At 42.5% G+C, this 16744-nt stretch overlaps 1 protein-coding gene across 1 annotated transcript in view; it reads left to right on the top strand.

The window, feature by feature from the left end:
- TPGS2 (tubulin polyglutamylase complex subunit 2) overlaps positions 1 to 15930 on the top strand; it is a 45299-nt gene extending 29369 nt beyond the window's left edge. Inside the window, exons 3-7 of the mRNA XM_006835082.1 lie at positions 7285 to 7372; positions 9041 to 9169; positions 12201 to 12314; positions 14137 to 14297; positions 15703 to 15930. Of these exons, the coding sequence (XP_006835145.1) occupies positions 7285 to 7372; positions 9041 to 9169; positions 12201 to 12314; positions 14137 to 14297; positions 15703 to 15930 (720 nt within the window). The remainder of the gene's footprint in view (positions 1 to 7284; positions 7373 to 9040; positions 9170 to 12200; positions 12315 to 14136; positions 14298 to 15702) is intronic.
- The last annotated feature ends 814 nt before the right edge of the window (positions 15931 to 16744 follow it).

Genomic DNA, 16744 nt, shown 5'->3' with positions numbered 1-16744 from the left:
AGAGGTGACCCAATGGAATGCGGAAAGCATTGGACAATCGCTTTGATATCTCAAGCGAGTAAAGTTTTGCTAAAGGTAATACAGAAACTGTTGTAGGCATGGTTCAAATCCAAGAAGAAACAGTTGCAAACTAAAACCTACATACATGGTCATATACCTGCTGTAGCCCCTAAGGTTAAAAGAAAAAGTGAACAACCTGTTCCCATTTTAATGTTTTTCCTCCTTGTTTCTTCTTTAAAAAGCAGTTTCCGTCTGCCTTGTTTTGTGCAGTTGTATGACTCATGTGTGCTGTGCCTTTTGTAATGATGGTGGTTATAATATCTAATGTCTACACCAAGCCTTTCATCTTTCAGGAACCATGGAAGCATCTGCCTTTTAATTCTCACAACATCCCACTGCCTGGAGAATTCTATTATTATTAAGCACTTCAGTGACATTTTATAGTTGCAGAGTGCTTTGCAATTCTTGATTTGTTAGACTTTCCAATCCCCAGATAAAACTTCATTTTACTGATGGTATAATTATAGCCTACAGAGACCAAATGATTTGCCAGAAATATCCCCCTCTCTTTCCAACCTCACTTTTTCTACAGTTTGCAGAGCACAGGTTCTGAACATGCCTGTTAGGAATAAACCATCCTGGTAGGAGCATCAGCCTGCAGATGCCATACCACAGTGACTCCCCTGCCTCATGCCTCAGATATCTTTGCCTTCTCCTTCATTGGCTAGTCCCTCTTTCTCCTTGGCTTCAACTCTTTCTTCTATACTAGCATCTTCCCCAGAGACTGTAAAAATGCTCAAGTCTTTTCTTTCTCTTTAAAATTAAACACAAACAGACCTTCAGCATTGGTCTCCCTCTAGCTCCTCTTCCTTTGTTCCTTGGCACAGCCATGAATGTTAAAAAAAGATCTAAACCAGAAGTCAGACAAGTTGTGTTTAAAGATTAGACAGTAAATAGTTTAGGCTTTGTGTTGCAATTCTTATATCTCTGGCATCATAGCACTGAAAACAGCCATTGATAATACATAAATAAATGAACATGACTGGGTTCCAATAAAACTTTATTTTCAAAAACAGGTGGTGGGGGGAGGGGGTGTCAAATAGGTTTAATGACCTATAGTGTGTCAACCCCAGGTCTCAATTACTGTCCTTTTTCTTCACTTCCCAGCCACCCTTCAGCATTCTTCAGCCTTTTTTTCTCCACCCCATTCCAATGATAGAAATCACTTCATAGCCGAAACAGTATTCATCTCACTTGATGTCTTTCTCCTGACTTTCTCACTGTTAACCATCTCTTCTGCCTGACTCTGTCTTCCATTGGATTCTAAAGCACCGGCCTCTTCACACTGTGATTCCTTGACCTCTCTATACTTTCCTAATTGCTGTTGCCCTGTACAACTCCACAGTACTTAGACCTGTTACACATTTGTCTCTGTACATATCAGGAATATGTTTGGCTTGAAGAAATATAATATTAAACCAACAATAGCATAAACAAATAGAAATGACTTTTTCTTGCTTAACAAGTTTTAAAGTCGACAGTTGCTGCAGTTATTTCATCCGCCCTGACAACATTAAACCACTGTCTTCGTAGCTCTCTGACCTCTTCCATCCCTGGAGGAAAACAACTGCTATGTCCTATCACCTTCAAGATCCAGGCAAGAAGAAGAGACAAGGGATCTGGCAGCCACATCTGTCACTTTGAACAGAAAAGTGAAACTCCCTGATTGAGCTTCGATTTACATTTTAATGCCCAGCACTAGTTGGCAGAAGAGGCTCTGAAAACAAGCATTGTACTGGGTCCATTTCCATCTGCATTAGTTAAGGTTTTATGTCAACTTGACTAGGCTAAGATTCTCTGTGGTTTGGCAGTTGAAATGTAGCTATCCCCCATGATGTGATTTGCTGTGATAAATCAATACGAGGATTAAAGGTGGGATGTTGTTGTTGCTAAGAGCCATTGAGTCGGTTCTGACTCTATATAGAGTTTCCAAGGAGCAGCTGGTCGGATTGAACTGTTGACATTGTCCTACAACCACCCTGATCCAATTTACAGAAGACTTCCAGGGGTGTGGCATGCAACATCTTTTATCTTAAAAAGAGATAAAAGGAGAGAGACTTGAGCAGAAAATAAGTAACCTACTACCATCAAGATTAGAAGAGTTGGAAGTGGAATATGTCTTTTGGATCTGTGGTCCCTGTACTGTGAAGCGCCTAGATCCTAGAGGAATATTGATGCCAAGACTCATGGAGAACTCCAAGGAATGCTGGGTATACAGATGCTGAAAAGAGACAAGGGCCTTTCTCCACAGCTGGTGTTCTGAGTTCAGAAGTCTAATGTCCTAAACTGATAGAATCAATTTCTGGTCCTTAAAAGCCATCCACTTGGAGTTATTTCTGTTATAACAACACTAGATAAATACGACATGATCTCCAACAAAATCAGTGTTCTCTCAAGAAGGAAGATGGATTTGAATAAGTAACCCACGTGTCCTCCACAGTCCCTTGCACCTTGTCTCATTTCCTATTCTATTTCTAGTGCCCAGCACAGTATTGATTCCACTGTTGCTGTTAAGTGGCGTGGAGTTGGTTGCAACTCATGGAGACCCTGTATAGAGTTTCCGAGGCTGAAATCTTTGCAACAGAAAGCCTTATCTTTCTCCCATGATTTATTCCATAAGCGATACTTAATAAATGTCAGATGAATGGATGAATTAATGAATGAGCTTGAATTTAAGAAAAACAACCAAGGTCAGAAAGAGTGTGGAACTTTCCCAGGGTCACCCAGCTACTTTCCACAGGCATTCCTTCCTCTCAGTACTTTGAGTGAGGCTACCACTGGCACCATCTGCAAGTTCAAAGACTTCCCCCACTATCTCCCCAATTGTAAAATCTCAGTGGTTGGTTAAGCCTGAGGACACTGCTGTTCTGGATGAGCTGATGTCTGCCATTCACAGAGCTATACAAAGACATGTGGTAACCCACACACAGGTCAATATTTATATGGTTTTCATCGTGTATTTTTAGAGGGAAAGTGATTTGGGGAAGAGTACGGAACATTGGTGGTGCTGTAGGAAAAGCACTGGACTTCTAACTGCAAGGTCAGCAATTCAAACCCACCAGCTTCTCCTTGGGAGAAAGGTGAGGCTGTTTGCTTGCATAAAGATTTACAGTCTCCATGGCTATGAGTCAGAATCGACTTGATGGAAGTGGATTTGTGTTTGTTGTTGTTGTTTATGCTGCTACTACTCTGAGTCTTAAGCAATTCAGCTCTGACCCCAGACTGAACCAAGCCCTCCACTTGGCCTTACTTCAAGGTGGTGGTTGGTGGTTATGTGCCATGGAGTTGGTTCTGACTCATAGCAACCCTGTACAGGGTTTCTGAGGCTGTAAATCTTTACGGGAGCAGAAAGCCTCATCTTTCTCCTGCGGAACAGCTGGTGGTTTCAAACTGCTGACCTTAAGGTTTGCAGCCCAATTCATAACCACCCTCTTTAGATGAAGGAGGGTGTTTGACATTGCACTAAGAATTCTGGTGTTCTGAGTCCATGCCTTCAGCCCATCTGGGGTTTTCTCCCACCACACTCACGGCCTTTCTGAGAGGAGTTTGCATAGAAGCAGTTGTCTTCAGTACTTCATGTTTCCAGTAAGGGTCTAGCTAGCCCTCTGATTGTGGTTACAAATGGGTTCATGGAGATCCTGCCCAGCATGGGCAAGTGCCTACAGAAACATTCAAGTGGATGACTTTAAAGAACAGAAATGTATTTTCTCACAGTTCAGGAGGCTAGAAAATTTGAATTCTGGATTCGAGCTATTGGGAATGGTTGTCTGTGTGTCAGTTCTAAGGACGCTGCTTGTCTCATTCAGCTTCCATAGCCTCAGTGTTCCTCAGTTCCTTGGTGGTCTTCATGTGACATCCGTCTTCTTAAGTCTGTGCTGCTCCTTAGAACTCAGAGAAGTGATAAAGTTTAGGGCACATCCTACATTGATACGGCTTCACAAACATAATTAAGAAAGCCCTATTCTAAATAGGATTACATCCACAGGTATAGGGATTAGGATTCCAACATATAATTTGGGGAAAACACAATTCAATCCATAGCATCTTGTTTGTTAGCAATCTTGCATCTGCCTCCTAGCCCCTTCCCTGCTCAAGTGGCCTCTAAAAGGAGAGGGAGCACTGGCTGCAGAATTTCCCAGACATAGACAAGGTGAGCAGAAAGGAAGAATGAATCCTTAGCCTTTCCCTTGAGGCTCCAGTTGTTGTTGTTGTTGTTAAGTGCCATTGAGTCAGTTCCAGCCCATAGCGACCCTGTATAGGATTTCTGAGGAGCGGCTGGTGAGCTTGAACCACTAATCTTGAAGTTCAAACTGATCTTTAAGCCTCATCTTTCTTCCGCGGAGCAGCTGGTAGTTTTGAACTGCCGGCCTTGAGGTTAGCAGCCCGATTCGTAACCACTGTGCTACCAGAGCTCCTTAGGTAGTGCTCATGAAAGTTTTCCAAGAATCCAGCTGATAGCTCCTGTCTTAGTTCTCTAGTGCTGCTACAACAGAAATTGCACAAGTGGATCACTTTAAATAAACAACTTATTTTCTCACAGGTTAGGAAGCTAGAAATCCAAATGCAGGGCATCAGTTGTACTCTGTTAGCCCTGGGGGAAGATCCTTGTCTCCTTTCAACATCTGTAGGCTTAGTTGTGTCTTGGTATCAGTTTTTCCCCGGGTTCTAGGAGGTTCTGAGGGCAGGGACCCAGGTCCAAAGAGCATGCTTTGCTCCCAGCTCTTCTTTCTTGGTGGTGGTTAGGTCCCTCTTGTCTGCTTACTTCTCTCTTCTTTGCTTGTTGTTGTTGTTAAGTGTCGTTGAGTCGATTCCAACCCATAGTGACCCTGTATAGGGTTTCCGCGGAACGGCTAGTGACTTTGAACCACCAACTTTGAGATTCAAACCGACTTTGCAGTCCAGCACATTAACCCACAGTGCCACACCAGGAGTCTGTCTTCTTTTATGTCTTATAAAATAAAATGTGTGACTCAAGCAAGGGTGGGACTGGAGTCATGCCTTCTTATAAGGTCTACCCCAAGATATACCCCACATTAATGCTAGCTCAGTAACATATAAAGCTTAGGATTTACAACACATATCACAAACTGGAAGATAACTACATCAGATCAGAAATGGGGAACCACCACCCAATAACGGGGATCATGGCAGACCCTAGACACATATTTTGGAGGGACACAGTTTAATCCACGACAGCTCCCAAAACCTAAGAAAGGCTCCTGCTGATGAAGAAGTGACTCAGCTTGTGGTGGATTCTTCTGGAATAGCTCGGTGAGACTGTAGTAGATAGCCTTCTTGGGAGGGGAACATGGAGACAGTGGATTTGTAGCCGAGCCATCATTGGACTAGAGATTGTGATCTGTGTGAATGCAGCACTAGTGTTTTATAACCAGTCTGCACTTTCATCCCTCCCTTTGGACTTTCTGCCCAGGACAAAACACCAAGGAAGCAGCAGAGCCAGGGGTCACCAATAATTTATGTTAGAATTATAATGTAGGATTAATTTTTATATGATTTCTATGCTTGACATTTTGTATGTTTATAAATTCCAGTATTGAAAATGATTTAAATATTTGATTTCATGGATTTATTTTTTATTCTGAATTTTTTTTAATACTGGTATAAAATAATACCCAAATTTCCTTCTTGGATGGAATAAATGCTATAATAACTGATACAGTCACCATTACTAGAATCTTCCACCTTAATGTAAGATGTACATTGTCAGGCCCCTGTTAAGAAAGGCCAGTAGGTGGACTCCATCCAACACAGCAAAGGCGGCAGTTCCTTAGAGAGGCAATTAACCACACATTCCATGTCCTGCTCCTATTCATGGCTCTGCTGTTGTTACAGGCCTGGCTACCATTACTGAACATTTTTACCAGAAATTTTGTGCAAGAATCTTGATAAAGAAGGGATATGTAGAACAGAATTTCAAATTCTCATGGAGGCTAGGTGAACTTCTGAAACTATTGTCCTGAGATAACCTTTAAACCTTAAACCAAAATATGCCCCGAAGTCTTCTTAATACCCAGCAATAGCTTAACTAGTAAAGATTGTCTGCCTTGAGCTTTGTGCTCTTTTAAGATGTATCTTTACAATCTCCGATTGACAATAGTAGCTCAGAATATTAGACAGGAACCTTAGTGGTCAGTGAGTTTATGTTAACGGAGGAGGAAGAGTTCAGAAAAAGAGGATGAAAATGGCTGCACAACTCAGAGAATGTAGTCAGTGTCACTGAACTTTAAATGTGGAAATTGTTGAAATGGTGTGTTCTGCTATGAATGTTCTCAACAGTGACAAAACTCAATTATAAAAAGATAAATACATGTAGAAATTGTTGAAATGATGTGTATTCTGCTACGGATATCCTCAACAATGATCAGCATTCATTATAAAAAGATTTAATAAAACATTTAATGTTCTAAAAAAGAATGAAGCCACCAGAACTTACTTCATTGAACACATACAGAGAGAAAAGGCAGGTAAACAGTAGTTTCCTTGTCTCTACCACTAGATGGCAAACTGACCAAATTGCAGAGTGGATACTGGGCTTTTGGCCACAGAAGGACCAAAAGCCTAGTCAGAATACTGATTACCGTAGGCCTCTCATGTCAGGGTGCCTGGCATGAGAGAAAGGCATTCTGTGCATACCACTGCTTTGGTTGACTAGTGAAGACTTGTCAGGCCTGTGAATATGCATAAAGGCTACTTAATTTGTATGTTACTTAGAATTTATCTAGTTTCATCTTTTTTTTTTTTTTTTTGCTCTGAAGAACTGTCACGATTAGAATAGGCTAATTGCACTAAACGCTCTAGAAGTACATACTCTCCATGTGTAAGATGTTCTTATTTTTCCAATAATTTGTTTCAGGAAATAATTTATGAGCATGGATCTAAAATTTATGTTAATTACTTTGTTCTAACATCGTCATACTTTGCTTAGGACTTTCTCACGGTCTTCCTCTAAGTTTCCTCTTCAACCAGTTCTAGTCATCTCCTTCCCAAATAGCTCTCTGTTGAGGCCTTATCGTGACAGAGTAGACAGCTAGTCTCCCTGGTCTGGTGAGGCAAAAACAAGATCAAATCAGTGACTCTACTATGTTGACCTCAAAGCCTCTGTGAGAGCAGTTTATAGGGTAATATCACAGTCTCCTAGTTTCAGGATCTGCTTTGAAGTGTAGCCCAGCCCTCACCTAATACTCAGCTGCTTTGTGATTATAGAAAAATAACTGTATGTTGCCTGAAGATATGAAGAATTTTTACCTGATGACCAATGGCTTCCACATGACCTGGAGTGTGAAGCTGGATGGTGAGTTGGCCCCTTTGCTGGAGGAGAATGTTTCCCAGGCTGAGAGGTTGGATAAGAAAACCCTGAGGGGCCTGCCTGACTTTTGAGTTTTTGAATCAGAATGGTTTCCATGAGTGCTACTAACAAGTACCATTATTACTTCACCCAACACCTGCCAGAGTTTAGCTAGTAGTTTACTAGAAGCACAATTATGAGACTTCCTATTGGATGAGGGCCGAGAAAAACATTAATCATTAACATCATTAAATTCTCTGAGGATTCCACCTCAGAGCAAACTTCTCAGGTTAAGCTGTATGACAGCTACAAGTGCTCATGGGAGGGGCTAGTGTCTCCAAGAGAGATGTGGCCATAGGCAAGGGAGTGTGACTTTGTCTCCTGACCACCAGTACTTGTTCTTTCATAGGCCTGGTTGTTCCCTTTTGACCTCTTGCATGCTGCTATGGGAGAGGTGAAGAGTCAATATTTTAAGGGAGAAAACGCTAACTAGGTTTGAACTCTAGCTCTGCCACCACTTATTAAAACAAAACCCACTGCCATCAAGTTGGTTGTGATTCATAATGATCCTGTGGAATAGAGTAGAAGTGTGCTCCCTAGGGTTTCCGAGACCGCAGATCTTTGCAGGAGCAGACAGCCTCTTCCTTCTCCTGTGAGAGGCTGGTGGATTTGAATCTTATGGTTAGCAGCCCAAAGTATAACCTACTGCATGACCAGGCTCCTTATTACTATTCATCCACCTCGTGGTGGTGTTGAGCGAAGTCATTGGGAAGCAGTCGAAGCTTCCTAGTGCCTGGTGGTGTTGTTGTTGGTGGTGTGTGCCATGGAGTTGGTTCTGACTCATAGCGACCCTGTATAGGGTTTGGTAGTTTGTAAATCTTTACGGGAGCAGAAAGCCTCATCTTTCTGCCATGGAACTGTTGGTAGTTTCGAGCTGCTAACCTTGAAGTTAGCAGCCCAACTTGTAACCACTACGCTACAAGAGCTCCGTACATAGCAAATGCTCAGTAGATCATGATGACTATCATGACTGCATTTGGATTCGTTGTTTGAACCCACCCAGCAGCTCCATGGAAGAAAGCCCTAGCAGACTTCTCATGTAAAGATTATGGCCAAGAAAATGACATGTGGGCACGAAGAGTCAAAAACGACTCAGTGGCCCATAACCACAATAACATTGTTGTTGCTAAGTCATTGAGTCACTTCTGACTCCTAGCGACCCTGCATAGGATTTTCGAGAAACAGCTGGTGGGTTTGAACCACCAGCCTTTTGATTAGCAGTCTAGTGCTTAACCCACAGCACCACACCAGGACTCCTTTGGAAAGTGTAACTCTGTACAGAATGCTGGTGTAACAAAAGGAAAAGGGAGGAAAAATGTTCTAAAATCTTTTACCTTTCAAATGGGGCCCCTTGCGCACATATTCCAACATTCTACACTCATACATGCAGTGGGGGCTCACCCAATGCCCCAGTAGTTTTGTGTGTTGTTGTTGTTTTTCCTTTTGGTGCTCTGGGGCATGTAATGCAGTGACTCTTTCTTTTTTTCTTTCCATCACTTCTTTAGTCCTGAGACCAACCAGTAGTTGGGTTTTAGATTAATTAAGCAGAAGCCCTTTGCTGAAAGTTGTGACTAGGCTGTTACTCCATGTAACTCTTTTTCAATTTTCCCATAGAGAACATCATTCCATTGGGCAGCATGGCAATTAACAGCATCTCGAAACTGACTCAACTCAACCAGTCTTCCATGTATTCACTTCCTAATGCACCGACTCTTGCAGACCTGGAGGATGATCCGGATGAAGGTATTTAGAGGAACTTCTGCTTTGGGTTAGAATTCATTCTGCTTGTTTCTTGTTTACACTATTGGAGACCATGGAAAGACATTGTCATATATTCCTCCAAACCAAAAGTCTTACCATCCATGTCTTCTTCTCCTCCTCCTTCTGCTCCCCCTCCTCCTTCTCTTCTCCTCCTTCCTTCCTTTTTCATCTTTGTCAAAGCAGCCCTGTATATGGTTTCTTTGGCTGTAATCTTTGCAGGAGCAGAAGGCCTCATCGTTCTCCCACAGTGTGTCTTGGTGGGTTTGAACCACCGACCTTGTGGCTCGTAGTCCAGTACTTATCCTACAGAACTGTCATGCTTCCTGTGTCTTCTTAGAAGCCCAGGAATAAGTAAAGAATGGTCTACACCAAAAAAGGAAATTTTCATGAAGAAAATGCCAGTATTTGGATCTTTATCTGTTTTGTTCCTAGCACCCAAATCAATACCTGGCACATAACTTGTGGTTGTTGTTAAGTGCCATGAGTCAGTTCTGATTCATAGCGAATCTGTATAGGGTTTCCAAGGCTGTTAGTCATTGCAGGAACACAAAGGCACACAGTATGTACCCAGTCAATACTTGGTGTATGAATGAAGGTTGTAATTCAAACTTCACTCAACATTACATTCTCTAGAGCATTCCGGGAACATGGCTCCTTTCCTGCCTACAACTATTTGCCACTTCTGAGTGAAGTGGTTCATGAGTGAAATGGATGCTAAACCCGATGAGTCCCTAAGTATGAGTGTGGACTTCTATCAGAACCATATTTGATGGCATAAAAGCAGGGCCCCAACTACAATGTCTAAACTCAACCGTTTATTTGTTTCCTCACAAAAAATCTGGAACTAAACTGGTACAGCTGCATGAGAAAGTCACTGGTAGTCTTCCTCTGGCTTCCTGGAACACTAGACTTTGGGTTTGGTTTTCATGTTCATGACTGAGTAATGTCAGCTCTGCCTCCAGGCTTCCAATCTCTGTTCCAGGCAGGAAAAAAGAATAAACGTCAAAAAATAAATAAGTGTCTTTTGAAAGACTCTGACCCATTTTATCAAGAAAATGATAGTTTTCCCAAACATCCTTCCCCATAGACTTCTGGTTATATCTTACTGGCCAGAACAGGACAACCAGCGGGGAGACTGAGGAGGTGAGTATTTTTGGCTATGTACCAGTGCCGCCCTCAAACAAAAACAGGAGCCCAGTAGCTCTGTAGGATAAACACTGGACTGTGAATCACAAGGTGGGTGATTCAAGCCCACGAACTGCTCCTTGAGCAAAAGATGAGTCTTTCTGCTTCCACAAATATTTACACCCTTGGGAACCCTATACGGGGTAGCTTTGAGTCAGAATGGGCTCCGTGGCACTAACACCACCATGAATGCCTCCTCAAACAAAATTAGGGCTTTATTACTAAGAAAGAGAGAATGAATATTGAATAGGCAACTAGGATTTTCTTCTATACTAAGACCTTAGGGTTCATTGAAATCCTGGTGGCAAGAAAGAATTCAAGGTCTTTTCCTTCAACTGGGCAAGCAATTGGAAAACATCACCCAAGGATTCCATGAGTAAATGTTGAAAGTGACTGAGATGGGGAGGAGGTCCTATTGGCCTCATGTGTTTGTGCTGGGGCTTTCTAATCCCTAGGAGGGAAGCTAAGTCTGCTCTGCCCTGGAAGCTGAAAGAGTAAAAGTAGGCAACAGAGTTCAAGAGGTAGGCACCATATTGTCCCATATACCCAAGGGGATAAAGCATTTCGGGCACCTGCTCTGTTCATGCTTTCTAGGATAACTCAACTAGCAGACCTAAGTCCTTATTTACAGATGACATCATTTTCTCTTAGGAAATCCAAAGAAATGTACAAATAGATTTGTTAGAATAAATCAAAGATACCCCCATTCTTATACAATAAACAATCCTGAAGACAAAATTTAAATGTATTCCTATGTTTGTCTAGGACCATATGAGATCAAGAATATAAAAGTGTTACCTTTGTGGCAGAAGAAATCCAATTAAAAAATATTTTAATTAGAAATATAAATATTTGTACATTTATATAGAATCATATGTATGTATACATATATATATAAACAAGTATGTTTATAAACTTGTTACTGGTAAGAGCTGTCGAGTTGATTCTGACTCATAGCGACCCTGTATATGGTTTCCAAGGAGTGGCTGGTGGGTTTGAACTACCGGCTTTGTGATTAACAGTCCAGTGCTGATCCTACAGTGCCACACCAGAAGAGTATGGATTTATGTATTAATAAATAATTAATTTTTTGTATGGAATATCTAATCTCTTAGTTTTATGAATCACCCCACACCCAACTCATCATACTAATCTTTATTACGTAATAACTATAATGAAGATGCCAGAAAGAAGGTTTCTAATGTGTACATTTGTAAGAATTTGTCTTCTCTGATGCTCTATGCTATTTGGTTTCTAAGTAGGTATTTTCAACTTGACCAGATTTAGCACAGTGGCAGCAGCAGTGGGCTCAAGCATAACAGTAGTGAAGATAAGGCAGAACCAGACAGCGTTTCATTCTGTTGTGCAGAGGGTCACTGTGAGTTGGAACCAACTCAGTGGCACCTAACAACATTATAATTAAATATAATAAATAGGCATATTAGACAGAGAAACATTGATTCTAATCAAAAGCCTATATAAATGAGGAGGAAGCGAGTTATCTGGGATAAAGAAAAAAAATATGTCAATATCAGGCCACCGGATTATTATTTTTTTATTTAGTCCCAGATCCCAAATGTTTGGTTTACACATACATGCCACCTTCCCCCTAGATTCAGTAACACTGTTGATTAGTAATGTGGGGCCCAGACAGTAGGCTGATTCCATGGATGAAAGCTGGAACATTTAGGGTACAGAATTCATTTGGCCCACATTTGGAAATCATATTTAAGAATATGCTGTTGTTTTCATCCTAGCAAGCTGGATGAATAAATGCGTGTTTGTAATGAGTACCTTTGAACATTACCATTCCCTTCTGGGTTTGCAGCCAATGACGACCAGCCAGAGAAGCCTCACTTTGACTCCCGCAGTGTGATCTTTGAGCTGGATTCTTGCAATGGAAATGGGAAGGTTTGCCTTGTCTACAAACACGGGAAACCAGGTAAGAATCCTATACAAGTCTGGTCCTGTAGTTTGAATATGGCCTTGGCTGCTTGCCAGCCATCACAAACAGCACTCTCCTCTGTGGCCTCCTCAGACTCTGCCAGGTCTCCTGGAGGTGCCAAGACCCAGAAAGCCTCTTCAGTCCTCCATTATCATTTATGAGTTACCACAAAACAGTCTATGGAGTTAGGATAATAGGTGTGTACAAGCTAAAAGAAATACCCATCTGGTTATATAGTCCTCCAGCAGATTCAGGTGTTAGACAAACATCCAGGAAGCATGCTCTCTTTGTTCTATGCTTCAGATTTAGCAGACTAATTCATAGCAATGAAAACCTGAATTTAGCTCTCAATCTAAAACCCCATATAGGAAATCAAGAGAAAAAGATTTGGCCCCTTGAGCAGCAGCTGGAACACCTGCTCCCCCATTAGCAGCCCAGGTCCGAGACTAGGGACTGTGGATCTGCCAAGCTGTACCTCTTCTAGTAGCTCTGCCTGGGAGAGCTAAGACGATGCAGACACCAGAATTTATGGCCTATATTCTCTCAGTGCCACAGGAAGGATGCATTGGTCCTCAGAGGAGGAGAAATCATTTCCAGCTACATCTTGAACTATGGTGGTGTTGGTGGTGTGCTATGGAGTCAGTTTCGACTCACAGCAACCCTGTATAAGGCTTCTGAGGCTATAAATCTTTATGAGGGAGAAAAGCCTAATTTTTCTCCCAAGATGCAACTGGTAGATTTGAATTGCTGACCTTTTGGTTAGCAGCCCAACTCATCACCCACTATGTAGGAGTTAACTATGAAGTGACAGGGATTTGATGGAGTAAAGGCAACATCCAAGCAAAGGGTTAAACCTGTGCCATGTGAAAGTACAATGATTCAGGAGACTGAAAATGTCAGTTCAGTGGACTGAATAGTTCACCTTGTGGATGAAGAGGAGACAAAGCTAGTAAACCAGTTGATCTTTTTTGTGTGTGTGTCTTAAGAAACTTTGAAAACCAGGTAAAGGAATTTGGACACAATACGGAAGACAGTAGGGAGTTGTGTAGCAGGAAAATGACAGGATTCCATTGAAAATTTATGTGATCACAAGCAGTTAGAGAAGAGGAAGAGATCAGAGGATAGAGGTCACTTAGCAGCTATTACAGCTAGCTAAACACAGATGAATAAGGATAGGGTCAGAAAGAGAAACAGTCAGGAGTAGCTCTACCAGGACATCACTCAACAGCCTGGGAGAGTAGGCTGGCCTTCTCCACGGTGGCTTCTCACAGCACTTCTGACTGAGTTCTGAGAGAGACCTCGCCACAAAAGCCAGAACCGTTCAGAGTTTCTCTCCATCAGGAAAGCGGAGGCCACAGTGTGTGTGCACTGGGGGAAGAGTGCTGATCACCTGCACTGAAGGGGTGCACTACCTGATGGACAAAGCCCAACAGATGATCAATTAACTGATCAATTACTGAAAAAATATGTAGAGTACCAAAGAACCTGGTAGCAGTGGCCACTGGCGAATGGAACTAGGAGGTTAGAAGAAAAAAGAAGGAACTTTTACTGTTTATTTTATATTCTTTCTACTACTGGGCTTTTTTTAAAACCATGAATACATATAACTTTGGAGTCCTGGTATGGAACTTTAGGATAAACACTTGACTGCTAACCATGAGGTTGACAGTCAAACCCACCAGTTGCTCCTTGGAAACCTATATAGGATCACTATGAGCTGGAACCGACTCAATGGTGCTTAACAACATATAATTATATGGATAAAGGGGTAAGTGTTAAGCCATCCTTTATCCTTTATTTCCTTTGTCTACTATTTCAGCATTAGCACAAGACACTGAGGTCTGGTTTCTGGACAGAGCTTTATATTGGCATTTTCTCACGGATACCTTTACCGCCTATTATCGCCTGCTCATCACCCACCTGGGTCTGCCCCAGTGGCAGTATGCCTTCACCAACTATGGCATTAGTCCCCAGGCCAAGGTAAGTGAAAGACACTTGTCATCTCAAAACTGTGCTGTGTGTCAAGAATCTGAGGACATGGTTAAATTGCAGAGTCCCAGGTTCTCTGTCTGATTCAGAAAGTCAGGGGTAGAGCTCAGCACCTGCATTTTCATTTAGGCAGCTGATTCCAGCATAGGTGGACTGCCTCCCTTTATACCTGTCTAGTTAAGTGGTTCCCAAACCTGGCTGAATCTCAGACTCAACTGGGGAGCACATTTATTTCTAATAAAATTGTCTTTGGAGATGGGAATTAAGTCTGATTGAGATAGGCCGCACATACACAGAAAAAGAACGAAAAGTCTCTGATTCCAACCTGCTAGTGCACTTCCCTAGGAACTCTGGGGGTGTAATGGGTTACAAGTTGGGCTGCTGACAGCAAGGCCAGTGGTTCAAATCCACTAGCCACTCTGCAGGAGAAAGATGAGGATTTACAGCCTCGGAAACCCTATACAGGGTTGCTATGAGTCAGAACTAACTCGACAGCACACCACTTCCACCACCTTTAACACCACCACCACCACAATCACCACCACCTCCACCACCTCTGCCACCACTTCTACCACCACCATCACCTCCACCACCATCACTTCTATCACCAGCTCTACCACCACCACCACCACCATCACCATCACCATCACCACCTTCACAACCATCACACTGCCCTAGAGGCAGTCACTGCTACCAGTGTACAGCCTGCATGTGTACAGAACTGTTTTTGTTTCCTTTTTCCTGAATAATAAATGCAAAATATTACTTACATTGTTCCACTTCCTAGTCTTTTCACGTAACACTCTATCTTAGAGTACATTCCTTACCTATACATGTTCCTCAAGTGTCAACAGAATGATAACATCCTCTTGGCCACCGTCGTGGAAGTGGTGGTGATCAATGAAATATCAGTAGATGTGGAGGTACTTTGTCCTCAGCTACCTAGAAGGGAACCCCAACCCTGGCAGCTGGTCTCTCGGGGAGGGTACTGCCAAATTCACTGGTGAGGAGCAGCTAAGTTGAGGGCAGAACAACTGAAAGGATCCTGCCTCCCAGTGATTGGAGATGCAGCACCCCAGCCTTAGGGTTCACTAGATCAGACATAGGGAGTTTACTCAGAGTCTTCCCTAACAGCATTTACATTAAAGCATACTGAACATCTGAAATCATAATGTATTTCTTACTAGAGTTTCATGGCTATGTCCTCCCTACGATTTCAAGTAAGTGCTAATCAATTTGCAAGGCAATTTTCATTAAAAAATCCCTCTGTTCTCTCAGCTGCATCTCCCCAGCTCCCTGTCCCCATGTTTCTGTTCTTCTTTTGCTTCACTAAGTAGCATAGAGATTGGCATTTCTCCATTGATTCATGACCTTCTCTCTCAATTCTGCCTTACAGCAATGGTTCAACATGTATAAACCCATCACCTACAACTCAAACCTGCTCACAGAAGAGACTGACTGCTTTGTGAACAAGCTGGATCCCAGCAAAGTATTCAAGAGCAAAAACAAGGCCATAATACCCAAAAAGAAAGGGCCTATGCAGCCTGCAGGTACCCAGAAAGGGCCCCCCGTTTCCTCCAGCTCTAAATCCTCCTCTGGCTCTGGTAACACTGTCCGAAGATGAGCCCTCCCACTTCCTGTTCACTGCCAGCCAGGCCACACTGGTGATCTCCATGAATAGTTGACCCCAAGAGTGGCCCAAGTCTCTGGTTTTGTGTGTTGAACCATAAACTTCATCCTGAGTGACCCAAATCCTAGGCCTTTTCCCCCCATTGGCATTAGCCACAAGTCAGAAGGGCAGGCTGAAGTCTCCTCAGGTGTCCTTCCCTCATACCCCTCACAGCAAGCGGGTGGTGCCATCCTGTCTCTGGAAGCATGGAGAATTTTCAATCTGGTTGAAGTGACCCAAAGTGTTGACAGTTTTCTTCTCTTTCTGCACCCTCCCCCTTCTCTCAGTGATCAGAGAAATGTCCTGACGAAACCACTGGTTCTGACCCATGAGGCATTAGAACTACACTGTTCAATTGGTGGCTAATAGCCACAAGTAGCTATTTTAATTATTAAATTACCATTTTAGTTATCCAGTGGCACTATCCACATTTCAAATAGTAATTGGCTAGTGGCTCCCATACTGGATAGCACAGAGATATGGGCCAGTCTAATATTAGACCCAAAATAAATCTGAATCTTATCTACTACATTTCATGGAATTTTTATAGAGAAGTTTGCTCAGGCTTTCAAATGGGAATATCTGAATATACAACGGGGCTTTCAAAAGTTCGGGGGAAAATTGAATCAAAAGATAATGGCATTTTTCAAAAAACTTTTTAAACCTTCCCTCTCACATTGTCTCACTCTATAGCTGGCAGTGGGCAGAAGCAAGGCCCTTATTCTACTTTCTAGCAGGGAAAACACCTGGTCCCTTGGTGAAGTCCTTG

The sequence above is a fragment of the Chrysochloris asiatica genome, unplaced genomic scaffold, assembly GCF_000296735.1.
Source record: "Chrysochloris asiatica unplaced genomic scaffold, ChrAsi1.0 scaffold00015, whole genome shotgun sequence".
NCBI lineage: Eukaryota > Metazoa > Chordata > Mammalia > Afrosoricida > Chrysochloridae > Chrysochloris > Chrysochloris asiatica.
This window is presented reverse-complemented; position numbering and strand designations above follow the sequence as displayed.